The sequence below is a fragment of the Bufo gargarizans genome, chromosome 2, assembly GCF_014858855.1.
Source record: "Bufo gargarizans isolate SCDJY-AF-19 chromosome 2, ASM1485885v1, whole genome shotgun sequence".
Lineage (NCBI taxonomy): Eukaryota > Metazoa > Chordata > Amphibia > Anura > Bufonidae > Bufo > Bufo gargarizans.
This window is the reverse complement of record NC_058081.1, coordinates 91,301,071-91,327,148: the sequence shown is the minus strand read 5'-3', so window position 1 is coordinate 91,327,148 and position 26,078 is coordinate 91,301,071. Positions and strand designations below refer to the sequence as shown.

Sequence of the window (26,078 nt, the reverse complement as noted above, 5' to 3'; positions counted from 1 at the left end):
AGGCTGCGAAGCGTTAGGGGGACGCCATGCAGCTCTCAGCCTCCGTCCCGTGCATGCTGACCGGCCTCATCCTGTGCAGCCTGCGGGCTGCAGCCTTCCAGGACCTGCGGCATCCACCCAACAGGATAGGTGAGCATGGAGGCCGTGCTACCCGGCGGGGGGAGGGGAGACCGCAGCGCCGATTAGAAGTACAGTCCTGCAGGTGTGTTTGTGTCCCACTGACATCCAGGGACACATCGGGTCATACATGTACACACACGTGTAGGTGACGTCACAGAACTTGTGGGTCAGGGCTGCAATACCAATCACAGCCAGTATGCAATGTACGGCGCTGTGATCCTAGGGGGTGCCTGCAGTCGGACCCCACGATCACTGGTGACCTATCCTATAACATTATCTATGACACTTTTAGGGCTCTTTCACACGACCGTATGGCTTTTTCAGTGTTTTGCGGTCTGTTTTTAACGGATCTGTTGTTCTGTTTTTCCGTATGGCATATACAGTATACAGTAATTACATAGAAAAAATTGGGCTGGGCATAACATTTTCAATAGATGGTTCCACAAAAACGGAATGTATACAGAAGACATACGGATGCATTTCCGTATGTGTTCCTTTATTTTTTTTTGCAGACCCGTTGACTTGAATGGAGCCACGGAGCGTGATTTGCGGGCAATATTAGGACTTGTTCTATCTTTCAACGGAACAGAAATACGGAAACGGAATGCATACGGAGTACATTCCAGTTTTTTTTGCGGACCCATTGTAATGAAAGGTTCCATATACGAACCGTATACTGAACGCAAAAAACGGCCGGTAAAAGGAAAAAAAACGGTTGTGTGAAAGAGGGCTTACTATTTTATACCTTTATTCACACCTACAATGTGTTAGTGTATGCTCTAGGCCAGGCATGGCCAACCTGCGGCTCTCCAGTTGTTGTAAAACTATAACTCCCACCATGCCCTGCTGTAGGCTGATAGCTGTAGACTGTCTGGGCATGATGGGAGTTGTAGTTTTGCAACAGCTGGAGAGCCTCAGGTTGGCCATGCCTGCTCTAGGCCCTAACCGCAGACAGCCCTGGGGTCCTTCGTAGGTCCTTGGGGCTGGCTAAGATTGGGTCACTGAGAAACCCAGAGGGGGCGTCCCGTTTGATCATGCCATGGTATGGATTGCAGCATGATCAAGGAGTTTAGTCTGACGCCAGCGCTAAGGCTACTTTCACACCTGCGTTCAGGTGTCCGCTCGTGAGCTCCGTTTGAAGGGGCTCACAAGCGGCCCTGAACGCAGCCGTCTGGCCCTAATGCATTCTCAGTGGAGGCGGATCCACTGAGAATGCATCCGCTTGCCAGCGCTCAGCCTCCGCTCCGCTCAGTGAGCGGACACCTGAACGCTGCAAGCAGCGTTCGGGTGTCCGCCTTGCCGTGCGGAGGCGAGCGGATCCGTTCCGACTTACAATGTAAGTCAATGGGGACGGATCCGCTTGAAGATGACACCATATGGCTCAATCTTCAAGCGGATCCGTCCCCCATTGACTTTCAATGTAAAGTCTGAACGGATCCGCTCAGGCTACTTTCACACTTAGAACATTTTTCTAAGTTATAATGCAGACGGATCCGTTCTGAACGGAGCCACTGTCTGCATTAATATGAGCGGATCCGTTCAGAACGGATCCGATCGAACGCTAGTGTGAAAGTAGCCTAAGACCGCAGACTGCTGGTTCTTAGTGCTCGCGTGTTCCTGCAGTCATTTAACCCCCCCCCCCCCCTTGTCTGAGGACCCGCAGTGCCCGCCGTCAGGAGACAGTGGGCACTTGTTAAAGGGGTTGTCCTATCCTCAGGATCAGATTGGCAGTGGTCCGACCCCCGGCTGATCAGCTGTTTGAAGAGACTGCGCCGCTCGTACAAGCGCTGACTTCTCCATTGACATGGCAGCGGCCGTACAGCTCCTCCGTCCTATTCAGTGGGACGGAGTGTAACTACAGCTGCTCCGTCATATTGAAGTGAATGGGACGGAGGAGCTGTAATTCCACCGTACACCCCCTGCAATGTGAGTGCACCTGACGTCATTATAAATTGGGCCAAAATGTGGCGTATCTTGTTATAGAAAAATCCACATCGCCACGGAAAAAAGGTTCGTGGCCCAAGATGCAACATTTTGCACCACAATTGTGCCGTCGGTGTAAAATTCTGTTGCACAACAGCAGTTGGTGTACAGTTTGTGAAACGTCCGCCGCAGGTCTAGACCGCATAAGCTTACACGCCCAGCAGGATTAGGAAATCCGCCCCATGCCTGCCTCCTGGGATTGAACAGACCTAGAACTATTTCTCCTCAAGGATTTCGTGCGACTGAGAAAATCCTCAGTGTGCCAAGTAGTACAGGAGTGGAAGGGTTAACGCGAGGCGGCACTTTTTATTACTGGCAATGTCTTGTATGTTTCTTATATGTGGAGTGATGGAGGCAGTGGAGACCCCAGACCCCTGCATTCAGAGTAAAATAAGTGATATTAGGTTATTGCCGATGATCCTGCCTCCTAGGCCACCAGCCGATCAGGTTTAGGTCAGGTTCACACAGGTCCCACTGTTGGGCCTCCTGCACACGACCGTTGTGTGCACCCGTGGCCGTTGTCCCGTTTAACGTGTTTTTCTGCGGTCCCATTGACTTTCAATGGGTCCGTGGAAAAATCGGAAACTGCACCGTTTGGCAGCCGCATCCGTGATCCGTGTTTCCTGGCCGTGAAAAAAATATGACCTGTCCTATTTTTTTCACGGCCAACGGTTCACGGACCCATTCAAGTCAATGGGTCCGTGAAAAAACACGGATGCACACAAGATTGGCATCCGTGTCCGTGATCCGTGGCCGTAGGTTCCTTTCATACAGACGGATCCGAAGATCCGTCTGCATAAAAGCTTTTTCAGAGCTGAGTTTTCACTTCGTGAAAACTCAGATCCGACAGTATATTCTAACACAGAGGCGTTCCCATGGTGATGGGGATGCTTCTAGTTAGAATATACTACGAACTGTGTACATGACTGCCCCCTGCTGCCTGGCAGCACCCGATCTCTTACAGGGGGCTGTGATCCGTACAATCAGGTACAATACAACCCCTCAGGTGCCGCTCCTGAAGGGGTAAATTGTGCGTATCATAGCCCCCTGTAAGAGATCCGGGGCTGCCAGGCAGCAGGGGGCAGACCCCCCCCCCCCCTCCCCAGTTTCATTTTTATTGGTGGCCAGTGTGCGCCCCCCCCCCCCCCCCCTTTTGTATTTATAACATTGGTGGCACAGTGTGGAAATGGTATATTCTAACATAGAGGCGTTCCCATGGTGATGGGGACGCTTCAAGTTAAAATATACCATCGGATTGGAGAAAACTCAGATCCGATGGTATAAAAGGGACTCCTGACTTTACATTGAAAGTCAATGGGGGACGGATCCGTTTGCAATTGCACCATATTGTGTCAACGTCAAACGGATCCGTCCCCATTGACTTGCATTGTAATTCAGGACGGATCCGTTTGGCTCCACACGGACAGGCGGACACCAAAACGACTTTTTTTTCATGTCCGTGGATCCTCCAAAAATCAAGGAAGACCCACGGAAGAAAAAACGGGCACGGATCATGGTACAACGGAACCACGTTTTGCGGGATGTTAAAAAATACTGTCGTGTGCAGGAGGCCTAAGAATGTATATCCTTTATCCACAGGATAGGGACTAAATACAGACGTGGACAAAATTGTTGGTACCCTTTGGTCAATGAAAGAAAAAGTCACAATGGTCACAGAAATAACTTTAATCTGACAAAAGTAATAATAAATTAAAATTCTATAAATGTTAACCAATGAAAGTCAGACATTGTTTTTCAACCATGCTTCAACAGAATTATGTAAAAAAATAAACTCATGAAACAGGCATGGACAAAAATGATGGTACCCCTAACTTAATATTTTGTTGCGCAACCTTTTGAGGCAATCACTGCAATCAAACGCTTCCTGTAACTGTCAATGAGACATCTGCACCTCTCAGCAGGTATTTTGGCCCACTCCTCATGAGCAAACTGCTCCAGTTGTGTCCGGTTTGAAGGGTGCCTTTTCCAGACTGCATGTTTCAGCTCCTTCCAAAGATGCTCAATAGGATTGAGGTCAGGGCTCATAGAAGGCCACTTTAGAATAGTCCAATTTTTTCCTCTTAGCCATTCTTGGGTGTTTTTAGCGGTGTGTTTTGGGTCATTGTCCTGTTGCAAGACCCATGACCTGCGACTGAGACCAAGCTTTCTGACACTGGCTAGTACATTTCTCTCTAGAATTCCTTGATAGTCTTGAGATTTCATTGTACCCTGCACAGATTCAAGACACCCTGTGCCAGACGCAGCAAAGCAGCCCCAGAACATAACAGAGCCTCCTCCATGTTTCACAGTAGGGACAGTGTTCTTTTCTTGATATGCTTCATTTTTTCGTCTGTGAACATACAGCTGATGTGCCTTGGCAAAAACTTCGATTTTTGTCTCATCTGTCCACAGGACATTCTCCCAGAAGCTTTGTGGCTTGTCAACATGTAGTTTGGCATATTCCAGTCTTGCTTTTTTATGATTCGTTTTCAACAATGGTGTCCTCCTTGGTCGTCTCCCATGTAGTCCACTTTGGCTCAAACAACGACGGATGGTGCGATCTGACACTGATGTTCCTTGAGCATGAAGTTCACCTTGAATCTCTTTAGAAGTCTTTCTAGGCTCTTTTGTTACCATTCGGATTATCCGTCTCTTAGATTTGTCATCAATTTTCCTCCTGCGGCCACGTCCAGGGAGGTTGGCTACAGTCCCATGGATCTTAAACTTATGAATAATATGTGCAACTGTACTCACAGGAACATCTAGTTGCTTGGAGATGGTCTTATAGCCTTTACCTTTAACATGCTTGTCTATAATTTTCTTTCTGATCTCTTGAGACAGCTCTTTCCTTTGCTTCCTCTGGTCCATGTCGAGTGTGGTACACACCATATCACCAAACAACACAGTGATTACCTGGAGCCATATATATAGGCCCAATGGCTGATTACAAGGTTGTAGACACCTGTGATGCTAATTAGTGGACACACCTTGAATTAACATGTCCCTTTGGTCACATTATGTTCTGTGTTTTCTAGGGGTACCATCATTTTTGTCCATGCCTGTTTCATGAGTTTATTTTTTTACATAATTCTGTTGAAGCATGGTTGAAAAACAATGTCTGACTTTCATTGGTTAACATTTATAGAATTTTAATTTATTATTACTTTTGTCAGATTAAAGTTATTTCTGTGACCATTGTGACTTTTTCTTTCATTGACCAAAGGGTACCAACAATTTTGTCCACGTCTGTATCTGATCGGTAAGGGTCCAGTGGATGGGATCCCCGCCAATCACTTGAACGAGGCGCTAGAGTGAATGGAGGGGTGGGCACGCACGTTTGACTGTATTCCCTCCAGGGACTCTGGCGCCTTAGTCTTGTGGTCGGGACTTCTCTGACTTATTTCTATCATGTGGATAGGAGATACATTCTTGTGGTGAGACAACTGCTTAAAGGGCATCTGTCAGCAGGTTTGTCCCTATCACACCGGCTGACCTGTTACATGTACGCTTGGCAGCTGAAGGCATCTGTGTTGGTCCCATGTCTATATGTGCAGCATTACTGAGTAAAATTATGTTTTATTATACGCAAATGAGCCTCTAGGAGCAACGGGGGCGTTACCATTAGGCTAGGGCTACACGAACGACATGTCACGTGACAATAAGTCGCACCAAAGTCGCTCTAAATTTTTATAATGATAGTCTATGGTGTCGCACTGTGACATGCTGCGACTGCGACGTGACAGTTGCAGAAAAATCCATCTTGGATGGATTTTTTGCTACTGTTGTGTCGCAGTCGCAGCATGTCACAGTGCGACACCATAGACTATCATTATAAAAATTGTCGCCTGACACATGTCGTTGAGTAGTCCTAGCCTTGCACACGACCATATGTTTTTTGCGGTCTGCAAAAAATACGGATGTGTGCATTCCTTATTTTCCGTAACGGAACGGCTGGCCCCTAATAGAACAGTACTATCCTTGTCCATAATGCAGACAATAATGGGACATGTTCTATTTTTTTGCGGAACGGAAATACAGAAACGGAATACACACGGAGTACCTTTCGGACCCATTGAAATGAATGGTTCCGTATACAGTGCGCCAAAAAAAATAACGGAACGGACACGGAAAGAAAATATGTTCGTGTGCAAGAGGCCTTACTCCTAGAGGCTCGGCTCTTTCTGCAACTGCCACATCCTCTGTACTTTGCTTGACAGGTCAGGTGTGATTACTTGTCACTGCCTGGCCCTGTCAATCCAAGTGCAGAAGACACAGCAGTTGCAGAGAGAGCTGAGCCTCCAGGTGTAATGGTAACGCCCCCGTTGCTCCTAGAGGCTCATTTGCGTATAATAAAACATCATTTTTCTCAGTAATGCCGCACATATGGACATGGGAGGAACACAGATGCCTTCAGCTGCCAAGCGCACATGTACCAGGTCAGACCGTGTCATAGGGACAAACCTGCTGACAGATGCCCTTCTGTCCCACCTGATTTGTGGCTCTGTGTTGTTCTTCCCATACATGGAGATATTCTTCCTGCATCTAGTAAAGAATATGGTGCTTTAGGGAGGCAACCAACATATGGCGGCACAGTGTCCAGCCTAGACTTGTAGACACTATCTATGGGGGACATTTATCAAACTGGTGTAAAGTAGAACTGGCTTAGTTGCCCATAGCAACCAATCAGATTCCGCCTTTAATATTTAAAAGCAGCTGTCTAAAATGAACGGAGGATTCTGGTTGCTATGGGCAACTAATAGAGTTCTACTTTACACCAGTTTGATAAATGACCCCCTAAGTGAGCTGCCGTAATGGGAGAGTGGGAGAAGTTGAAATCCTTCCATAAACATCATAGACGCCTGTTCAGGCCATTTTACTGCCTGGAAAAAGGTCTAAGGCATATCAATACGCCTGAGACTTTTACCTGACATTCATCAGCACAGGGCGCGGTGTGAACGGCACGAACCGCGCAGCGATGCTGCCTGTGCCTGAAATAACCAATAGCAAAGCTCCGTACAGCAAGGAGCTTTGTTATTGGTTGGTTTTGGCGGGTGCCGGAGCGATACAGGCTCCTGTAGCAGGGGAAGCTAGTGGGAGCTGAAAGGGGGAGGGGCCGGCTCCGGGGGTTTCTATAGTAAGGAGAGCGGGCGTGCTGCTCAAAGACCCCGGCAATCATGGTGGCGGAGGGCTGAAGAGGACTCCTCAGTGGTGAAAAACAGCCCCGGACATCAAGGGGACTGCAGTGTGTAATGCAGTGTGTGATCATCACACACTGCGCTACGATCATCACGCCACGCGCACGCATCACGCACTGCGCCACGCGCACGCATCACGCACTGCGCCACGCGCACGCATCACGCACTGCGCCACGCGCACGCATCACGCACTGCGCCACGCGCACGCATCACGCACTGCGCCACGCGCACGCATCACGCACTGCGCCACGCGCACGCATCACGCACTGCGCCACGCGCACGCATCACGCACTGCGCCACGCGCACGCATCACGCACTGCGCCACGCGCACGCATCGCGCCACGCGCACGCATCGCGCCACGCGCACGCATCCGCACGCGCACGCGCACGCATCGCATGCGCACGCGCACGCATCGCGCACGCATCACGCACCGCGCCACGCGCACGCATCACGCACCGCGCCACGCGCACGCATCACGCACCGCGCCACGCGCACGCATCACGCACCGCGCCACGCGCACGCATCACGCACCGCGCCACGCATCACGCGCCACGCATCACGCACCGCGCCACGCATCACGCACCGCGCCACGCATCACGCACCGCGCCACGCATCACGCACTGCGCCACGCATCACGCACTGCGCCACACGCAGCGCATCACGCACTGCGCCACACGCAGCGCACCACGCACAGCGCACCACGCACTGCGCACCACGCACTGCACCACACACTGCACCACGCACTGCACCACGCACCGCGCACTTCACCACATGCACGCGCCACGCACGCATCATGCACTGCACCACACACATCTCACATTGATGTATGTAGTGTAGTGAATGCAGGCAGGCTATTATAGCCAACTGGTAAAGTACAGGGAGGATCCGCCATATTGGACTGTACTTGGCTTTAATTGCCTGCTGTTATTTAGACCAGTAATGGTTGCCCTGCATAAATACCCACCTCTTAGGTCCTGTTCACACCACCACTATTTATTTAGCAGAGCAACAAAAAGAAGTGCTGGATCGGGCACGTAAGGCTGGGTTTTTGTAATACGTTTAACATACACATAAAACATATACGTTAACGGACAGCTCAGACAGATGCCGTACTGTGGCCTCCATCACAGTAGAGTTTTACTGTATACTTTTTTTTTTTTTCAGGACTCTGCAGGATGGGAAAGTGTAGTGTACCACGTTTTTCCATCTTGCAAAGTCCAGCAAAAAAACATGTAGGCTAAAGTATTTTTTTATATATATATATATATATATATATATATATATATATACAGTCATGTGAAAAAATTAGGACACCCTTTGAAAGCATGTGGTTTTTTGTAACATTTTTAATAAAAGGTTATTTCATCTCCGTTTCAACAATACAGAGAGATTAAAGTAATCCGACTAAACAAAGAAAACTGAAGAAAAGTCTTTTCAAGATCTTCTGTAAATGTCATTCTACAAAAATGCCTATTCTAACTGAGGAAAAAGATAGGACACCCTTGCCCCTAATAGCGAGTGTTACCTCCTTTGGCTGAAATAACTGCAGTGAGACGGTTCTTGTAGCCATCTACCAGTCTTCGACATCGGTCTGAGGAAATTTTACCCCACTCCTCAATGCAGAACTTTTTCAGCTGTGAGATGTTTGATGGGTTTCTTGCACGTACAGCCCTTTTCAAGTCACCCCACAGCATCTCAATGGGATTCAAATCTGGACTTTGACTTGGCCATTCCAGGACTCTCCATTTCTTCTTTTTCAGCCAATCTTTGGTTGATTTACTAGTATGTTTTGGGTCATTGTCATGTTGCATGGTCCAGTTCCGCTTCAGCTTTAATTTTCTAACTGATGGTCTCACATGTTCTTCAAGCACCTTCTGATACACAGTAGAATTCATCGTGGATTCTATGATGGTGAGCTGACCAGGTCCTGCTGCAGCAAAGCAGCCCCAAACCATGACACTTCCACCTCCATGCTTCACAGTTGGTATGAGGTTCTTTTCTTGGAATGCTGTGTTTGGTTTACGCCAAACATGTCCTCTGCTGTTGTGTCCAAATAATTCAATTTTGGACTCATCTGTCCAAAGAACATTATTCCAGAAGTCCTGGTCTTTGTCAACTTTATCTCTGGCAAATGTCAGTCTGGCCTCGATGTTTCTCTTGGAAAGCAAAGGTTTCCTCCTTGCACACCTCCCATGCAAGTTAAACTTGTACAGTCTCTTTCTGATTGTAGAGGCATGTACTTCTACATCAACAGTAGCCAGAGCCTGCTGTAGTTCTCGAGATGACACTTTAGGGTTTTTGGAGACCTCTTTTAGCATCTTGCGGTCTGCTCTTGGGGTGAACTTGCTGGGGCGACCAGTCCTGGGCATGTTGGCAGTTGTTTTGAAAGCCCTCCACTTGTAGACTATCTTCCGGACAGTGGAATGGCTGATTTCAAAATCTTTTGAGATCTTTTTAAATCCCTTCCCAGACTCATAGGCTGCTACAATCTTTTTTCTGAAGTCCTCTGACAGCTCTTTTGCTCTCACCATGGTGCTCACTCTCACTTCAACAGTCAGGAGCACACCAAACTAAATGTCTGAGGTTTAAATAGGGCAAGCCTCATTCAACATGCAGAGTAACGATCTACTAATTATGTGCACCTGGTGTGATATACCTGTGTGAGATCTGAGCCAATTTAAGAGGGAATACATGTGAGGGTGTCCTATCTTTTTCCTCAGTTAGAATAGGCATTTTTGTAGAATGACATTTACAGAAGATCTTGAAAAGACTTTTCTTCAGTTTTCTTTGTTTAGTTGGATTACTTTAATCTCTCTGTATTGTTGAAACGGAGATGAAATAACCTTTTATTAAAAATGTTACAAAAAACCACATGCTTTCAAAGGGTGTCCTAATTTTTTCACATGACTGTATATATAATGGAACTCTGTGGTGACAGATGCCGCAGTATGAGCGTCTGTTAAAGGGGTTCTGCAGTTCTTTTAACCGCCTCCGGACCGTTTAACGCAGGATCGCGGTCCGGAGGCAGTCGATTCATTCCTCGTAGACGCATCCGTGCGTCATCTCGCGAGACGCGAGATAACGCAGACAGCCGGCCCGCGCATGCGCATTGCGGGCCAGCAAAAGTTAAAGGAGCATTTCGTCACCAGCCTGCTAGCCAATAATCGTTGATTTTCAAAAAACCGAATCAGAAGCCATATAACACTTTATATTTATAAATATAAGGTGTTAAATGGCTTCTCTTGCTCTTCTGCTGGTCCTTTTTCGTCGGTTGGTCGCAACAGAGGAGCACACATCACAGTGAGTAGCCACCAAACACTTCACTTTGCCCCAGATCACCCCCCATCACCCCAATTAACCCCTGTCAATCACTAGTGAAAGGGAAAAAAGTGATCGGTGTAAACTGTCACTTTTTTTTCCCCACTAGTATTGACTGTTAGGTTTTAGGATAGTTTAGGTCCCTTGGTTAGGTAGTTAGTGTCGGTTAGCGCCCAGCCCACCGCACCGCAGTCACTGATTAGCGTATCACTAATCAGCATTGGTACTTTTATAGTATCTGTAAGTGATCAGAACTATTAGTTAGTATTAGTGTCACCTTAGTTCGCCCTCTACCCAAAACGCAGTGTTTGCCTGATCGGTCGCCCACACGTGCGTTCACCCACGCCCGCCCCGCCGCAGTGACAAAAAAATTATTTTTTTTATCACTGCACAATCACTTTACAAGCGCTGCAGCGATAAAAAAAATCAGTTTTGATATTTTTTATCAATCGCAGCGGCCTCCGGTACTTCGCTAGCCTCCCATTTGTAAGACAGGCTTGCTTTTTTTTCTTGGGTAGTCTCAGAGAATACCCCCTAAATTTAGTTGACCAAATGGCAAATAAGGGGTATTCTTCTGAAGAGGCCTACAGGCTTCTGACCCAGTCAGATGAGGAATGGGAACCCTTATCTGACGAATCCAGCGGGTCAGAATACGAACCTGTAGAAAGCAGTGGCATCTCTGACCCAAAGTTCGGACGATGAGGTTGAGGTTCCTGATACCACCAGGCGTACCTGGCACCATGTTGCTAGACCACAGGTTGCGCAGGACCCGCTTCAAGGGCAGCAGAGTGGGGCTGGTGCTGTTGGATTACGTGGTGAGGCATACACCAGCAGCGCAGCCCATCCTGGACCTAGTACCAGCACTGCCGTAGAACATGGTGAAGTGGCGAGCACCAGAAGGGCAGTTGAAGCTGGTACGGTGGCACGTGCAGTAGTTCCCCCGTCGCAGCCACCGCACAGACAGGCCCATAGAGCCCCTACAGTCCCTGAGGTGCTGGCAAACCCTGATTGTCAGCCCTCAACTTCAGCCGCACCAGTTGTTTCCCCTTTCACCACCCAGTCTGGAGTTCGGGTTGAGAGAGCTCAGATCGGATCGGCACTGTTTTTTTTTTTTTTTTTTTTTTTCAGCTGTTCTTGACTGCGGAGCACGTGGACTTAATTCATCCCAATTCATCACATGCCCATGTTCTCTGCTGCCATGTCCAGGACACGATTTGAGACCATCCTGCGTTTCCTGCACTTTAGTGACAACAGCACCTCACGTCCCAGAGGCCACCCAGCTTTTGACCGGCTCCACAAAATTCGGCCCCTCATAGACCACTTTAACACCAAATTTGCAGATTTATATACCCCTGAGCAAAACATCTGCATAGACAAGTCCCTTATACATTTTACCGGGCGCCTTGGCTTCAAACAATACATCCCAAGCAAGCGCGCCCGGTATGGGGTCAAATTGTATAAGCTCTGTGAAAGGGCCACAGGCTATACGCACAAATTTCGTGTCTATGAGGGTAAAGAGCAGACCCTGGAGCGGGTCGGTTGCCCTGACTACCTGGGGAGCAGTGGGAAGACAGTCTGGGACTTGGTGTCACCCTTATTTGGCAAGGGGTACCATCTTTATGTGGACAATTTTTACACAAGTGTGCCCCTCTTCAGGCATTTGTTTCTAGAACAGATTGGCTGCTGTGGCACCGCGCGACCTAGTCACTGGGGCTTCCCCCAACGGCTCGTTACCACCCGTCTTGCAAGGGAGGAGAGGGCTGCTATGTGTAACGAAGAACTGCTTGCGGTGAAATGGAGAGACAAGCGTGACGTTTACATGCTCTCCTCCATTCATGCAGACACGACAATACAAATTGAACGAGCAACCAGTGTCATTGAAAAGCCCCTCTCGGTCCACGACTATAATTTGCTCATGGGATGGGTGGACTTTAATGACCAGATGTTGGCTCCTTATTTAGTGTCCCGCCGCACCAGACGCTGGTATAAGAAGGTGTCTGTATATTTAATTCAATTGGCTCTGTACAATAGTTTTGTTCTCTATAGTAAGGCTGGGAGAACAGGATCCTTCCTCAAATTTCAGGAAGAGATCATCGAGAACCTCCTGTATCCAGGAGGTTCCGTGGCCCCATCCACCAGTGTAGTTAGCCGTCTACACGAGCGACATTTCCCCAATGTCGTTTCTGGTACCTCAACCCAAGCGCCACCCTGAAAAATATGTTGTGTCTGTAGCAGGAGTGGAATAAGGCGTGACACCTGCAATTTCTGTCCTGACTGCCCTGACCACCCTGCCCTATGCATAGGGAAGTGTTTCCGGAAGTACCACACACAGGTACACTATAAGCATAGGGATCACATCTCGCCAGGACAGGCACACAGGGCTATTAGGGCCCATTCACATACAGCTGCTGCAAACCTCTCCTTTCACCTGGGACAAAGTGCATAATGTACTTCACCACATCTCTAGGCAATTTGCGCTTTGCACATTGTCCCATGGGGAAGGAGAGGTTTGTCCTATAAAGGTAAAAAACAAAACCCAAAAAAAATCACCGCTAAGCAAAAAAGTTTAAGTTCTGTTCCAAAAGTTTATAAAAGTTAATGTTCTGTTCAAATGTTATTATAAAGTTCATGTTAATAAATTTATTGCGTTGCGGCCTGGTTTTTCTTTTTTGTTTAGTTTTTTTTACCTTCTAGATGGACCAACCGATGAACCAGCTGCAGCACTGATGTGCATTCTGACAGAAGCATTGCGCTGCTGTCAGATTACACACAAGTCGGTGTATGCGGCGCTGCAAGACGAGATTTCTCCTCTGCAGTAAAAGATACGTTTGCCGATGCTTATGAGCTGAGGGGGCGGTGGTGTTCATATGCTTTGGCAAACACTTTGTATATTATAAAAAAAAAAAAAAAAAACTGGCAATAATTTATTCATCCACATCGATTGATGTGAATGGAGAAATCGGGTTTCCCAGGGCATACGAATGGCAGACGCCTTTCCCCTCCTTATTTTTTTGGGCAGAGACTTTTTCATCCACATTGATCAATGCGAATGAAAAAATCTGTGCCGTTCATTTTTTCTTTCAGCCCAGAGGCTGAACGAAAAAAAAAATCTCATTACCCGTATGCTCAATATAAGGAGAATAGCAGAAACTCCTAATGCTGGCCATACATGTAATGATTGCGGAGACCCTCAAATGCCAGGGCAGTACAAACACCCCACAAATGACCCCATTTTGGAAAGAAGACACCCTAAGGCAGTGATGGCTAACCTTGGCACTCCAGCTGTGGTAAAACTACAACTCCCAAGATGCCCCCCTTGCTTGGCTGCTCTCAGAACTGTATAGAAATAAATGGAGCATGCTGGGAGTCGTAGTTTCACCACAGCTAGAGTGCCAAGGTTAGCCATCACTGCCCTAAGGTATTCGCTGATGGGCATAGTGAGTTCATAGAAGTTTTTATTTTTTGTCACAAGTTAACGGAAATTTTTATTTTTCCTTACAAAGTCTCATATTCCACTAACTTGTGACAAAAAATAAAAACTTCCATGAACTCACTATGCCCATCACGAAATACCTTTGGGTGTCTTCTTTCCAAAATAGGGTCACATGTGGGGTATTTATACTGCCCTGGCATTTTAGAGGCCCTAAAGTGTGAGAAGAAAAAAACTAAAATAAAAAATCATAATTTTCCGCTAACTTGTGACAAAAAAATAAAAACTTCCATGAACTCACTATGCCCATCAGCGAATACCTTAGGGTGTCTACTTTCCGAAATGGCGTCATTTGTGGGGTGTTTCTACTGTCTGGGCATTGTAGAACCACAGGAAACATGACAGGTGCTCAGAAAGTCAGAGCTGCTTCAAAATGCAAAAATTCTAATTTTTGTACCATAGTTTGTAAACGCTATAACTTTTGCGCAAACCAATAAATATACACTTATTGCATTTTTTTTTATCAAAGACATGTAGAACAATAAATTTAGAGAAAAATTTATAAATGTAGTTTTATTTGAAAAAGTGAAGAATTTCATTTTTTTGCAAAAAAATTGGTAAATTTCGATTATTAACAAATTAAGTAAAAATGTCAGCCGCAATGAAATACCACCAAATGAAAGCTCTATTAGTGAGAAGAAAAGGAGGTCAAATTCATTTGGGTGGTAAGTTGTATGACCGAGCAATAAACGGTGAAAGTAGTGTAGTGCAGAATTGTAAAAAGTGGTCTGGTCATTAAGGGGGTTTAAGCTAGGGGAGCTGAGGTGGTTAAACTGATGATCTATCCTCTGGATAGATCATCAGCATCTGATCGGCGGGAGGCCGACACCTGGGACCCCTGCCGATCAGCTGTTTGAGGCAGCGGTGGTGGCAGTAGCGCTGCGGCCTTCTCACTGTTTACCGCAGGCCCAGTGACGTCACGACTAGTATCACTGGTCTGGTCGCGGCTGAGCTCTGTTCACTTGAATGGACCTAAAAGGGTTTTTCGAGAATCTGAAAACTCTGTGGAAGGGCATGTTCATGTGGCGGAATTTGATGCTGTCAGAATCTACCACGTATTCCAGTTTCTTCCACAGTTGTTCTCTTTGGATGCCGTGGACCAGCTTGCGGTTTTTCTCCCTTGAGTGGGACTAAACTGTAAGCGGACACTCGCCAAGGCTTCAAACTGCGTTTGTCTACACAACGCACCAAGACAGGACATGTCCCATCTACTGGTACAACACAAGATGTGTCCTGCGCCCTGCTCTTTTCACATTGTTTACCCGTGACTGTAAAGCTACCTGTCCACGTAACGTGAGGTGAAGTCTGCGGACGGCACTATTGTAGTGAGATTATTTACAGGGAATGATGAGATACTTCAGGGAGGGTGCTCAGAGATCAGTCAGATGGTGTTTACATAGAAATCTGCTCCTCGAAGTGGCTATGACTAAAGGCAGGTTTACACAGGCCGAGGAGAAGCCGATTGCCGGGAAGGAAGTGCTCGGCTGCTTGTTCAGTGGGGTTACATGCAGCGATCACCTCCACGGTATGAGAACGAGGGATCGCTCGTCCTCATACAGCTGCATTGTTTCTGGGCAGCAGATCGCTGTTTAGACAGGATGATCTGCTGCCCAGAAACGATGACTGAGGTGCCCGCATGAACAACAGGATCGCCCGATTTACACGGGCAGATTGTTGGGATTGAGTGTTTGCAAGAACTTTAATTCCCAATAATCTGCCCGAATATCAGGCTGTGTAAATCCACTTTAAGGCTGGTTTCACACTAATGTTCAGAGATCCGTCAGGGAACAGCCTGCTGGAGTTCTCTGGATCCGGCATTGCCGGACGCTGCCTGAATGCCCACCGGCGCCATTAACTATGATAGGGACTGGCAGAGATCCGGCTGCAACCCGGCAAATATGCCGACTATCGGCGGCACTAAAATTGCTGCACACAGTGTTTTCAGTGCAGCCAAGTCTCGGCATACTTTGCAGTTTGCCACCGGATCTCCGCCAGTCCCCACTATAGTAAATGGAGTCGGCGGGCAGTCATGTACCTTCCGGCGGTGCCGAATCCACCGAACTCCAGGAGGCCATTTCCTGACGGATCTCTGATAGTTTGAAACTATCCTAAGGGCTCGTGCACACAAATGTGTGCCGGCCGTAACAGTATTGCAGCCCACAAACAGCTTGAGTGATAATTACCTTAATTATTATGCACTTTATCCTATGTATTGCTATTGCACATGATTTTGTAATTTTATCTTTATGCTGCCAGCCATTATTCCTGTGTTGTATTAAAGTACAATGACAGTCAAGGTCTTATCTATCTGTTCCTTCTTGTCATGTCTTTAGACTGCTGGCCATGCAAACTGCAGCGCTGCCTCAGTGGGAGGCAGACACCACTCGCCCCCTGCAGAAATTTTGCATTAGACACTGCGCCAAAATTCAGCTGGCATAAACCCTGTATGAACATCCCTTACGGCTAACATCACACAAATGTCTATGGTGGTTGGGTTTCCTGGACCGAACTCTGCCCGACCATGGGTCTACTGTACATTCACTCCATCTCAAAAAAAAAATACAGTGTATGTAAGAAAAATAAAATAAGTTGGTTCTCGAAAGTTGTGCTGCATTTTAGTTGTAATTGGCCTTTCATTATACATGTACTGTGATGTTGCATGTCTGGACCTGAGTCAGCTGAGCTAATAGTTATGGGAATTGACAAATTCTGACTCAGTTCTGTACTGTCTTAAAGGGATTGTAGTTTGTACCAAGTTTAGAAGTTAACCCTATCCACAGGATAGGGGATAACTAAATGATTGCTGTGGGTCCAACCGCTGGGACCAACACCAATCCCAAAAATGGTTGACGTAAAGGCTTATTAGTTGATGTGCTGAAGGATCTAATCATTTTCTTCTCTTCATAGCTGTGGTAGGAGCTGGCATTGGAGGAACCTCAGCAGCTTACTTCCTGCGCCAGAAGTTTGGGAAGGATGTCCAGATTGACATATATGAAAAGGGAGATGTAGGAGGCCGTCTGTCAACTATAGAGATGGAAGGGAACCATTATGAAGCTGGGGGGTCAGTTATACACCCTCTGAATCTGCACATGAAGACATTTGTGAAGGAGCTGGGTGAGTAGGCTCTAAAACGAGGACAAGCAGAGTTTCATCTACACCTGGTAGAAAAGATTATCCCTGATAAGGGTAAGGGTGGGGCGGCTGGGTTATGTATCGGCAGTCCTCGGAGTCCATGAACAGCAGCTTGAACCTTACGGGTCCAGCTCTGCAGGTAATTTGGACGTCTTCCTGTGTGCGTCTCGCTTATACGGTCAGTAACCATCCACTTTCCACCCATGCATGAATGCTTGATATACCTGGACACTCATACTGCATTTTGTCCAGGTGCACTTGGAAATTTGGATATCAGGTAATGGGTCTTGGCAGATTAGTTTTTGTGCAGGCTTACAACCCAAAAATACCATGTAATGCATCCTCAGAAGACCTATCTGGAGCGCAGAAATGTAACCTGTGAATGTTTTTTGCTCCTAGGTCTCAATGCTATCTCACTGAGGGGAAATCTGGTTGGAATTTATAATGGAGATGAGTTTGTTTTTCAAGAAAGTGAATGGTTTTTGATAAATGTGATCAAAATGATCTGGAACTATGGTCTCAATTTCCTGCGGCTGTACATGTGGGTGGAAGACGTTTTGGACAGGTTCATGAGGTAGGTGAATTGTATATGTACATCTGTACGTGATGTCATTGCTTGAAGGCACAGCAAGTTGCATTCTGACGGAACTGTGCGGTATAAACCTGGCCTGTTATGCCTCGTTTCCACTGAGCGGATCGGTTCGGGTCGGTATGGTTCGCTATTTTGGGTGTTTCCACTATGAAAGCGATCCATACAAGCGAACCATACCGCACCATTTAGGGTCCTGCTTCAGATGTAGGGCCATAGAAAAATGGAACGGTTCGGTTAGGGCGGAGCTACTTGCGTCACACAATACATTCTCCTGATCGGCCTGAATAACGTCAAACGTAAGCGCAACATAAACACCACGCCGCCATTACTACAGATAATAGGGGAAGGATGCCTGCAAACAGCAAGCTGTGGTCGTCTCATACAGAACCGCATGTATTTTAACTACCAAACACCAAAATGCAAGTAGTGAAAACACGAGCCGTTGGATGACCTCCATCATCTTTGTTTGTAGCATCGCGTTTGTTGTCGCACTAGTGTGACGTCAAGCTATGCATTTTTTTCTAAACCATGTATGGACCCGGCGGCCCGAGTTGCAGTGGAAACGCTCACCTAAATAGACCGGACCATTAAAAATCTTCCAAACTGTGCCGACCCGAACCGATCCTCTCACTGGAAATGAGGCATAATAGTCCTTTAGGTGGATAGAAATGTAAAATTCCACTTTGTGGCAAATCATATCTAATTTATTGGGGTTGTCCTAAACATTGGTGGCATCTTGCTAGGATGTGCCACCAATGACTGGTCAGAAATTGATGGTTATGATCACCTTCCAGTTGCTAGAACCAAGTGGTGGATGTGTTAAGAAAGCTCTGTGCAACTTGTCTCCTGACGTTTCTCGTTTTTTCCAAATGGGTGCATGGATGGTCTTTATAGTCGGTGGTCACTCTCAGTCTTGGTGAGCCTCTGTCTACTCCACCCCTAGCTTAAACGCATTGAGGATATTTACCCACTTGCACCTGCCCAGAGTTTGCCTGGTTCTGTCTCCTGCCCTTGTTCGGGTACACCAAATATATCAGAAAATAGTGTATGCCGGTAACAAGAAGTTGTACCCTATGCACTGGATAGAAGACAACTATAGATCGGTGGGGGGTCAAATTGCTGGAACTCCCACCTATCATGAAATGGGGGTCCTATGCCCTAATTTCTATTAAACAGTGGTAGAGCACGTGACTACATTTATTCTCTGTGGGCTGCCGTAGAGGGCTGAGCACTTATGTTGGGAGGTCCCACACACTTTGAACTGAGTGCCAGTGTACATACTCGACCATTACTTCATTGAAACAGGGATCATAAGGCCTATGTTGTCATGACTGGTGAGGTTCAGGCAGTCAGACCCTCACTGATCTTACAATTATTCCCTTTGCAGTTGATAACAGATAACTTCTTGTTAGGGTCCATGCACACGTCCTTAGTGTATTGTGGATCTGCAATACACCCGGCCGGCACCCCCATAGATCTACCTATTCTTGTCTGCAATTGCTTACAAGAATAGGACATGTTCTATTTTTTTCTGGAGCTGCGGACCAGAAGATCGGGGGGGGCGCTCCGGAAATGCGGATGCGGAGAGCACATAGTGTGCTCTCTGCATCCTTTCCGTCCCCATAGAGAACGAATGGGTCTGTGCGGAACGGATGCGGACCCATTATACGGACGTGTGAATTGAGCCTTACTGGAATACCAATTTAAATAGCCGTTCTCCTAAATATAAGAATTATGTTCCCTTGTGTTCTTGTGAGAATCTCGTTGAACATTTTGGGGAATTTCTAATTCCCTCTAGTTTAGCTGAAGGAAGCAGTTCTAGTACTGCATTACTGTATTTCTCTATAGTGGTATCCATTCTGTAATGTGATGGGGTTTCTCTTTGACCCCTCCATGCACCTTGATGTCACAGGTGAATGAGGAATGTATGGAGCGAGCTCAGGACCTGCCACAGCTGAAACCTGCTTCGGCGGCCGAAATGGAAGATAATTCTGATCCCTGATGTTCAACCCCTCAGATGCCGGGAGCAATAGCGACTGCAGCATCTAGATGTTTAGAGAGCACGCCCTATGTTCCCGATCACCCCTCCATGATGCAAACACAGGTTTCTGAGCAGATGTCATGGCAGTCCGGGCCTTGTAAAGATTGTAAGGCTTCTATTACACCCTGCCTCGGGGCCAGAAAATTCACCAAGGGGAACCAACACATTGACAACGTCAGAGATCAGCTCATCTGTTCGTGTTGATTTCTTATTCTCCTCTTTTCTTATTTGACGTGGTGCACGGAAACCATTTCCACATTTCCAGTTTCCACATTTCCTGTGATAAAGCTACGATTAAGAAACCTTTTAGTTTTTGAAATGTGTAAGCTGTTCTATGGGTTATGCGCCTATGTTTTAATGATGTTTCAGTAAATTGTGGCTCTTAATAGCTACTCAGTGAGTGCTGGAGAAAAATGTCTATTTTTTTTAAAGAGGACCTTTCACCAGTTTTTACTTTTATAAAAGTGATACCTCACACTGTAGCCCATGTTCCCTAGATGTTATATCGCTAAGTTTTTTTTCATGATATGCTCCTCCGTTGCGCCACTGTGCCCCTCGTATTGTTTGGGCGCCCTGTATGCTAATTAATAGCATCAGAACAGGGAGGAGGAGACATCAGTTTTTCTCAGTGGGCGTCTCTTCTATCTGGCTGTGACGCTGTCCAATCACGGCAGAGCGCCATTGAGAATGAACAGCTCGCCTTCTCCCTGTCTGTGACGCACTACACTGTGATTGGACAGCGCCACAGCCGGATAGAAGAGACGCCCACTGAGAAAAGCTGATGTCTCCTCCTCCCTGTTCCGATGCTATTAATTAGCATACAGGGTGCCCAAACAGAACGAGGGGCACAGCGGCGCAACGGAGGATCATTTCATGAAATAAAATTAGCGATAAGACATCTAGGGAACATGGGCTACAGTGTGAGGTATTGCTTTTATAAAGTAAAAAATGGTGAAAGGTCCTCTTTAAATTCCCCATAGACTGCAGTACAATAGTGTTGCAGTGTATGGCTACGAACAATGAAGCAATTGCATTTTCAGCTCCTCTAAGGGGACTAAAAAAATGTGGAAACATGTTTAAAAATAAAAATTAAAAAATTGTAAAAATCCCACAAATATAAAAAAATATAATCGCGCCCCCCCCCCCCCCCATTCATCCACATGGTATCAATACCTCCGAATTTCTTTTATAAAAAACGATCAAGAAGTTGCCTGTTCCCCAAAATGATACCAATAAAAATTGCAACTCATCCTGCAAAAAAAACGAGCCCTCAAAACATCAGTTGATGAAAAATATGGGTTATGGGTGTCGGAATGTGGCAAAGCACAGCAATTTTAAAATTTTATTTTAAATGGTGTGGACTGGTGCGGCATGAGCTGTACAATTGCAGCAAAACTGCAGAACCATTCATGTTAATGTGTCCGCAATAAAAACAGGAAGTTACTCTATGTGCATCCCGTTTCCTTATGTCTGTATGGAATAGAACATGTTGGACTGTTCTATTATTGGCCAGCTGTTCTATTCCGCAAAATACCAAATGCACGCGGACGTCATCCGTATTTTTTTGTGGATTCGTTTTTTGCGGACCGCAAAATACATACGGTCATGTACTTGAGCCCTAAAGCTGTGCGTTTTTGCTGCAGTTTTATAGTGATTGCATGGTGCGGCTGCAGTGCTCTCTGCCTTCATAAACTGCCACAGGTGTTTCTCCCATGGCTTCATGAAGATGACCTCGTTTTTGTTAATATTGCTAATATTTTTACAAACGTGGACGGCTGGAACAAACAGAGCAAATTTGCTTATTGTGTAAACTGGCCTTGCATAGCCCAGCTCGTCCTTGTCCCAGTTGGCTTTCTGCGTGGGATGCAGAGGGAATATTACTTTTCACGTTGAGCCTGAAGCTTCACATTACTTACATCTGGGGGTTGGGAGTTCTTTCCTACACTCCTTTGCCCAGATTGAAGATGTCATTCGTCTTGGAGATAAGCAGATCACTCATCTATTTTTATTTTTGGCAGGATTTACCGGTTCCAGACTTTTGACTATTCGTTCTCCAGCACAGAGTCTTTGCTTCATGCTATGGGTGGAGATGATTTCCTCACAAAGCTAAATGTGACCATCGATGAAGCTCTGCAGAAATCTGGTTTCTCTCAGAAGTTCATTGATGACATCGTGGTTCCAGCTATGAGAGTCAACTACGGACAAGCAGCTGACATCAACGGCTTTGTTGGTAAAAGTTTGAACACGAGGCATAAGTTGTATGGCTGATAGCAGTACGCAACCCCCTTCTTGCCAAGTACCACCCCACTCCAAGACTTTTTTATTATCAGATGTCATGAAATGTCTGAGTTATGAAAAAGTCAGGGAAAGCAGCATTTGTAATAAAATAACATACACTCCCATATTTCACCCCATATTTGTAATTTTGGATGCACAAGAGTCATAGGTAACAACAAGGGGTGTGGTTAGTGTCTGTCCTGCCGATGAGGTATAGTCGGAACCAAAGCCGAGTTCGGTTTCAAGTTTTAAAGTGGTTTTCGGCGTTAAAAATCCACTACCGAAGTTATTCAATTAAGTCACGCGTGACTTCGCAAATAGCTTACTTTGGCTCATCAGAGCCCATACATTCTAAAACTACAGAGACGGATCTCCGTACAGTATTTTTCCGAAGTTTTGAACGAAGCGACTTCGGATGAAGCATCTAAAGCTCCCTTCGCTCAACTCTAGTTACGAACTTCTCCTCTGACAGGATCGCACAGGATTATGCTGATTTATAATGCTGTGTAACCCTAAGAGTCCTGCAATCGATTGTATTACACTGACAGCATTATGTCAGAGCAGTTCAATAGTTTTCAGGACCCTCGGGGACACATGCCATTATAAATCCGTATAATCCTGTGCCATCATGTCAGAGGAGCAGAGGTTGGGCCATCTCATAGATTGGGGACATATCGCTAGGATATGTCCCCAATGTCTGATAGGTGCTGGTCCAACCTTCTAGCTCATAACATTTAGAGAGAGCTGTATTTTTGCTATTTTTGTTGTATTTTATCTGTACATCTTATCTTCTAGGGGCAGTGTCTCTAGCTGGCACAGATTCCGGCCTTTGGGCGGTGGAAGGGGGTAACAAGCTAGTCTGCACTGGGCTTCTTTACGCTTCAAAGGCCCAGCTTGTTCAGGGCACTGTTACCTCTGTGCAAGAGAAGGTTCGTCCTACAAAGTCAGGTAAGTGTCTGTATTAATTGCCTAGTCAGGTAAATTAGTGTTCTGTATAGCCCTCCCTAATTATCAGTCATAAGGTCCATTAGGTTTGCAGTGAATCTCCACCTGATAAAATATTCACAATAGTCATTTTTTTAGTTCCTGATTAATTGTCAATATATCTATATAGTTTTTGGAGCTTATTTTTTCTTCTTATCCAGGGTAATTCAGTGAAGTAATATTAAATGGAAATGGGTTGGATAGAGCAAAAAAATAGCATACAGTGAGTACTTGCCTTACCAATCCACAGTTTTTCTGTGACCGGTGTTCCGTTAGATCTCCCTACATCGTGAGATTTCCCTACCCTCGTCAGTTCCAGCTGCGCAGGTGCACAACAACAGGGTAGGTAAATCTCACAGCAGAGTTAGGGCTCATGCACACGGCCGTATGGCTTTTTCAGTGTTTTGCGGTCCGTTTTTTACGGATTCGTTGTTCCGTTTTTTGTTTCTGTTGTGTTTCCGTTTCCTTTCCGTTTTTCTGTTCCGTTTTTCCGTTTGGCATGTACAGTATACAGTAATTACATAGAAAAAATTGGGCTGGGCACAACATTTTCAATAGATGGTTCAGCGAAAACGGAACGGATACAGAAGACATACGGATGCATTTCCGTATATGATCCTTTTTTCTGCGGACCCATTGTCTTGAATGGAGCCAAGCACTGTGATTTGCGGACAAGAATAGGACATGTTCTATCTTTTCACGGTACTGAGACACTTCTGTTTTTTTTTTGCGCTGAACCATTGAAATGAATAGTTCAGTATATGTACCGCATACTGAACGCAAAAAACGACCAGTATACTGAATGCAAAATACTGTCGTGTGCATGAGCCCTTATCAGGACACTGGCCGACACTGCGCATGCACTGGGAGCCTCACCAGCGGTTAGGGTAGGGAAAAATGACATGTCAGTGCTTTTTCCACAGACAGCTAGTAGAGCATCTCAGCTATGCACACAAAAAAGGATTCTATATTGTTAATAATAAAGACCAATATAAAAAAAAAAAATTTTTGCTCAAAAGTACAAAATTGCCCCCCCCAAGGTGTTCATAGCCTTTAAAAGGTTATCTTGGGTATAGCTGGGTACAGCATTTGGCAATACCCAGCGGTCACCTAGAGAATGAACACAACCTATTTCTCCATTCATACAGGGCATGGCGCCCATGTTCCACCCATTGGATGCTTATCCTCTATCCTGTGGATAAAATCCTCTAAAAGGCTAGGCATTCATTTCAAGGTGTATTTTGGTGTGCACAGGACAGAAGGTTTGGTTAGGCTTCCATCTGTAGCTCCATCCCATACGCATGAGTCATGAAAAATTCGTAGTTTCCCATGTTAGTCTTTCCAAATCAATCTTTTGTTAATTATTTTCTCTGCCGTTTTTTCAGGAGATACAGTGAGACTGTACGAAGTGAATTCTGAGACTGGCAGCGGGTCCGCACTACACTTGTATGATATAGTAGTCATTGCGACTCCACTCAATAAGGAACTTGGCGATATTAAATTCCTCGGTTTTGACCCACCAATAGGGCATCTCGCTAAGCCTTTCAAGCAGTGTGTGGCCACCTTTGTCCATGGACGGATCAACACGTCTTTCTTTGGTTGCCCAAAGCCATGCCACTTCCCCGTCTCAGATATACTAACCACTAATAAACCCAATTTTTTCATCTATAGCATTAGCTCAGTGTCTCCAGTAAAACCAGTGACTAAATCTGAAATTTCCAAAGCCTCTGATATCAAAGTGTATAAGATCTTCTCTCCGGAGCCCCTCACAGATGAACAGCTGCGTTTCTTGTTTGAGTCGTATCACGCAGTCATAGTAAAGAAATGGTTGGCGTACCCCAAGTACACCCCGCCGGAGAAGCTACCCCCTATCATACTGCACCGTGGCATTTATTACGTGAACAGCATAGAGAAGGCAGCCAGTGCCATGGAGATGAGTGCCCTCTCTGCAAAGAATATTGCCCTTTTGTCTTACCATCGATGGTATGGAAAAGATGGACAGATCGACCAGGAAGATTTATCAGAACGTCTCAAGTCTGAGTTATAGTTTTTTTTTCTGCACTACTTAATTCTCACCTTGAAGCCTGCCACGAATGATGCTGGAAGGGCCACCTCCACACTACTTTTTTTCTTTTCTTTTTTTTCCTCCATAAACAAGTGACATGACATGATCCTTTTTTTTTTTTTACTGTTTTATTAACGGAAATAAAAGTACAACCGCATTATACACATTTGTATACATGAAAGTTTCAGACTTGTATGATCCAATTCTCCTAATACAGAAAACAATATAAACAGCAGAAAAGTAACTGTCATATTCTTATCTCTGACCCGCTCTTGCAATTCTATCCGCCCCATGTTACATCATTAAAAATATAGCAATTTTTTATGTGCACATAATTCCCAATGCACCTACTGAGCCACGTCTCCTCGAGCCGCTGTTATTGCTTGTCGCAGTCTCGAGGTTGAATACACGGCTTGTGCTGCCCCAAACTTTGTCAAATTTCTGTGTTTTATTACGGTGTTTATATACCAGTACAATGTAGGGTAGAATCTGATCAGGTTCGGTGTATTGGGGTTATGCCATCTGAGTGCTTTACATTTACGTGCCATAAATAGGGATTCCCTTAGGAATGTCGTCGTATAATGGTCCCAGTTATCATCGTTTATTATTCCTAACAGGCAGACCTCAGGAATACACGGCACCCGAACCGGTAGTAATGAGGAAAGAAGATCAGTCACCTCCTTCCAGAATATAGCTATCCAGTTGCAATTCCAGATCATGTGCCAGAAGTCCGCCTCTTGTTCCCCACACCTCGGACATGCAGTAGATGACGCTAACTGGTGTTAGATATGACTGATGAATGATGTAGAGTTGGATTCTTTTATTGTTTATTGCTGGTGATACTTGTAGATGTGACTCCAATAAATCCGATATTAATTCA

The 26,078-nt window shown here is 45.9% G+C and overlaps 1 protein-coding gene across 1 annotated transcript; it reads left to right on the top strand.

The window, feature by feature from the left end:
- Window positions 1-26,078, top strand: LOC122927444 (prenylcysteine oxidase-like). Its single transcript, XM_044279290.1, has 6 exons — window positions 1-129; window positions 17,015-17,221; window positions 17,639-17,813; window positions 21,891-22,102; window positions 22,945-23,097; window positions 24,519-26,078. Exons 1-6 carry the CDS (start codon window positions 27-29, stop codon window positions 25,178-25,180), a joined length of 1,512 nt encoding a protein of 503 aa, XP_044135225.1. The 5' UTR covers window positions 1-26; the 3' UTR covers window positions 25,181-26,078.

Coding starts and splice junctions, on each gene's coding strand:
- LOC122927444 (XM_044279290.1), top strand. CDS start 27: ATGCAGCTCTCAGCCTCCGTCCCGTGCATGCTGACCGGCCTCATCCTG. Junction 130..17,014: donor GCATCCACCCAACAGGATAG/GTGAGCATGGAG, acceptor TTCTCTTCATAG/CTGTGGTAGGAGCTGGCATT. Junction 22,103..22,944: donor TGACATCAACGGCTTTGTTG/GTAAAAGTTTGA, acceptor CTTATCTTCTAG/GGGCAGTGTCTCTAGCTGGC.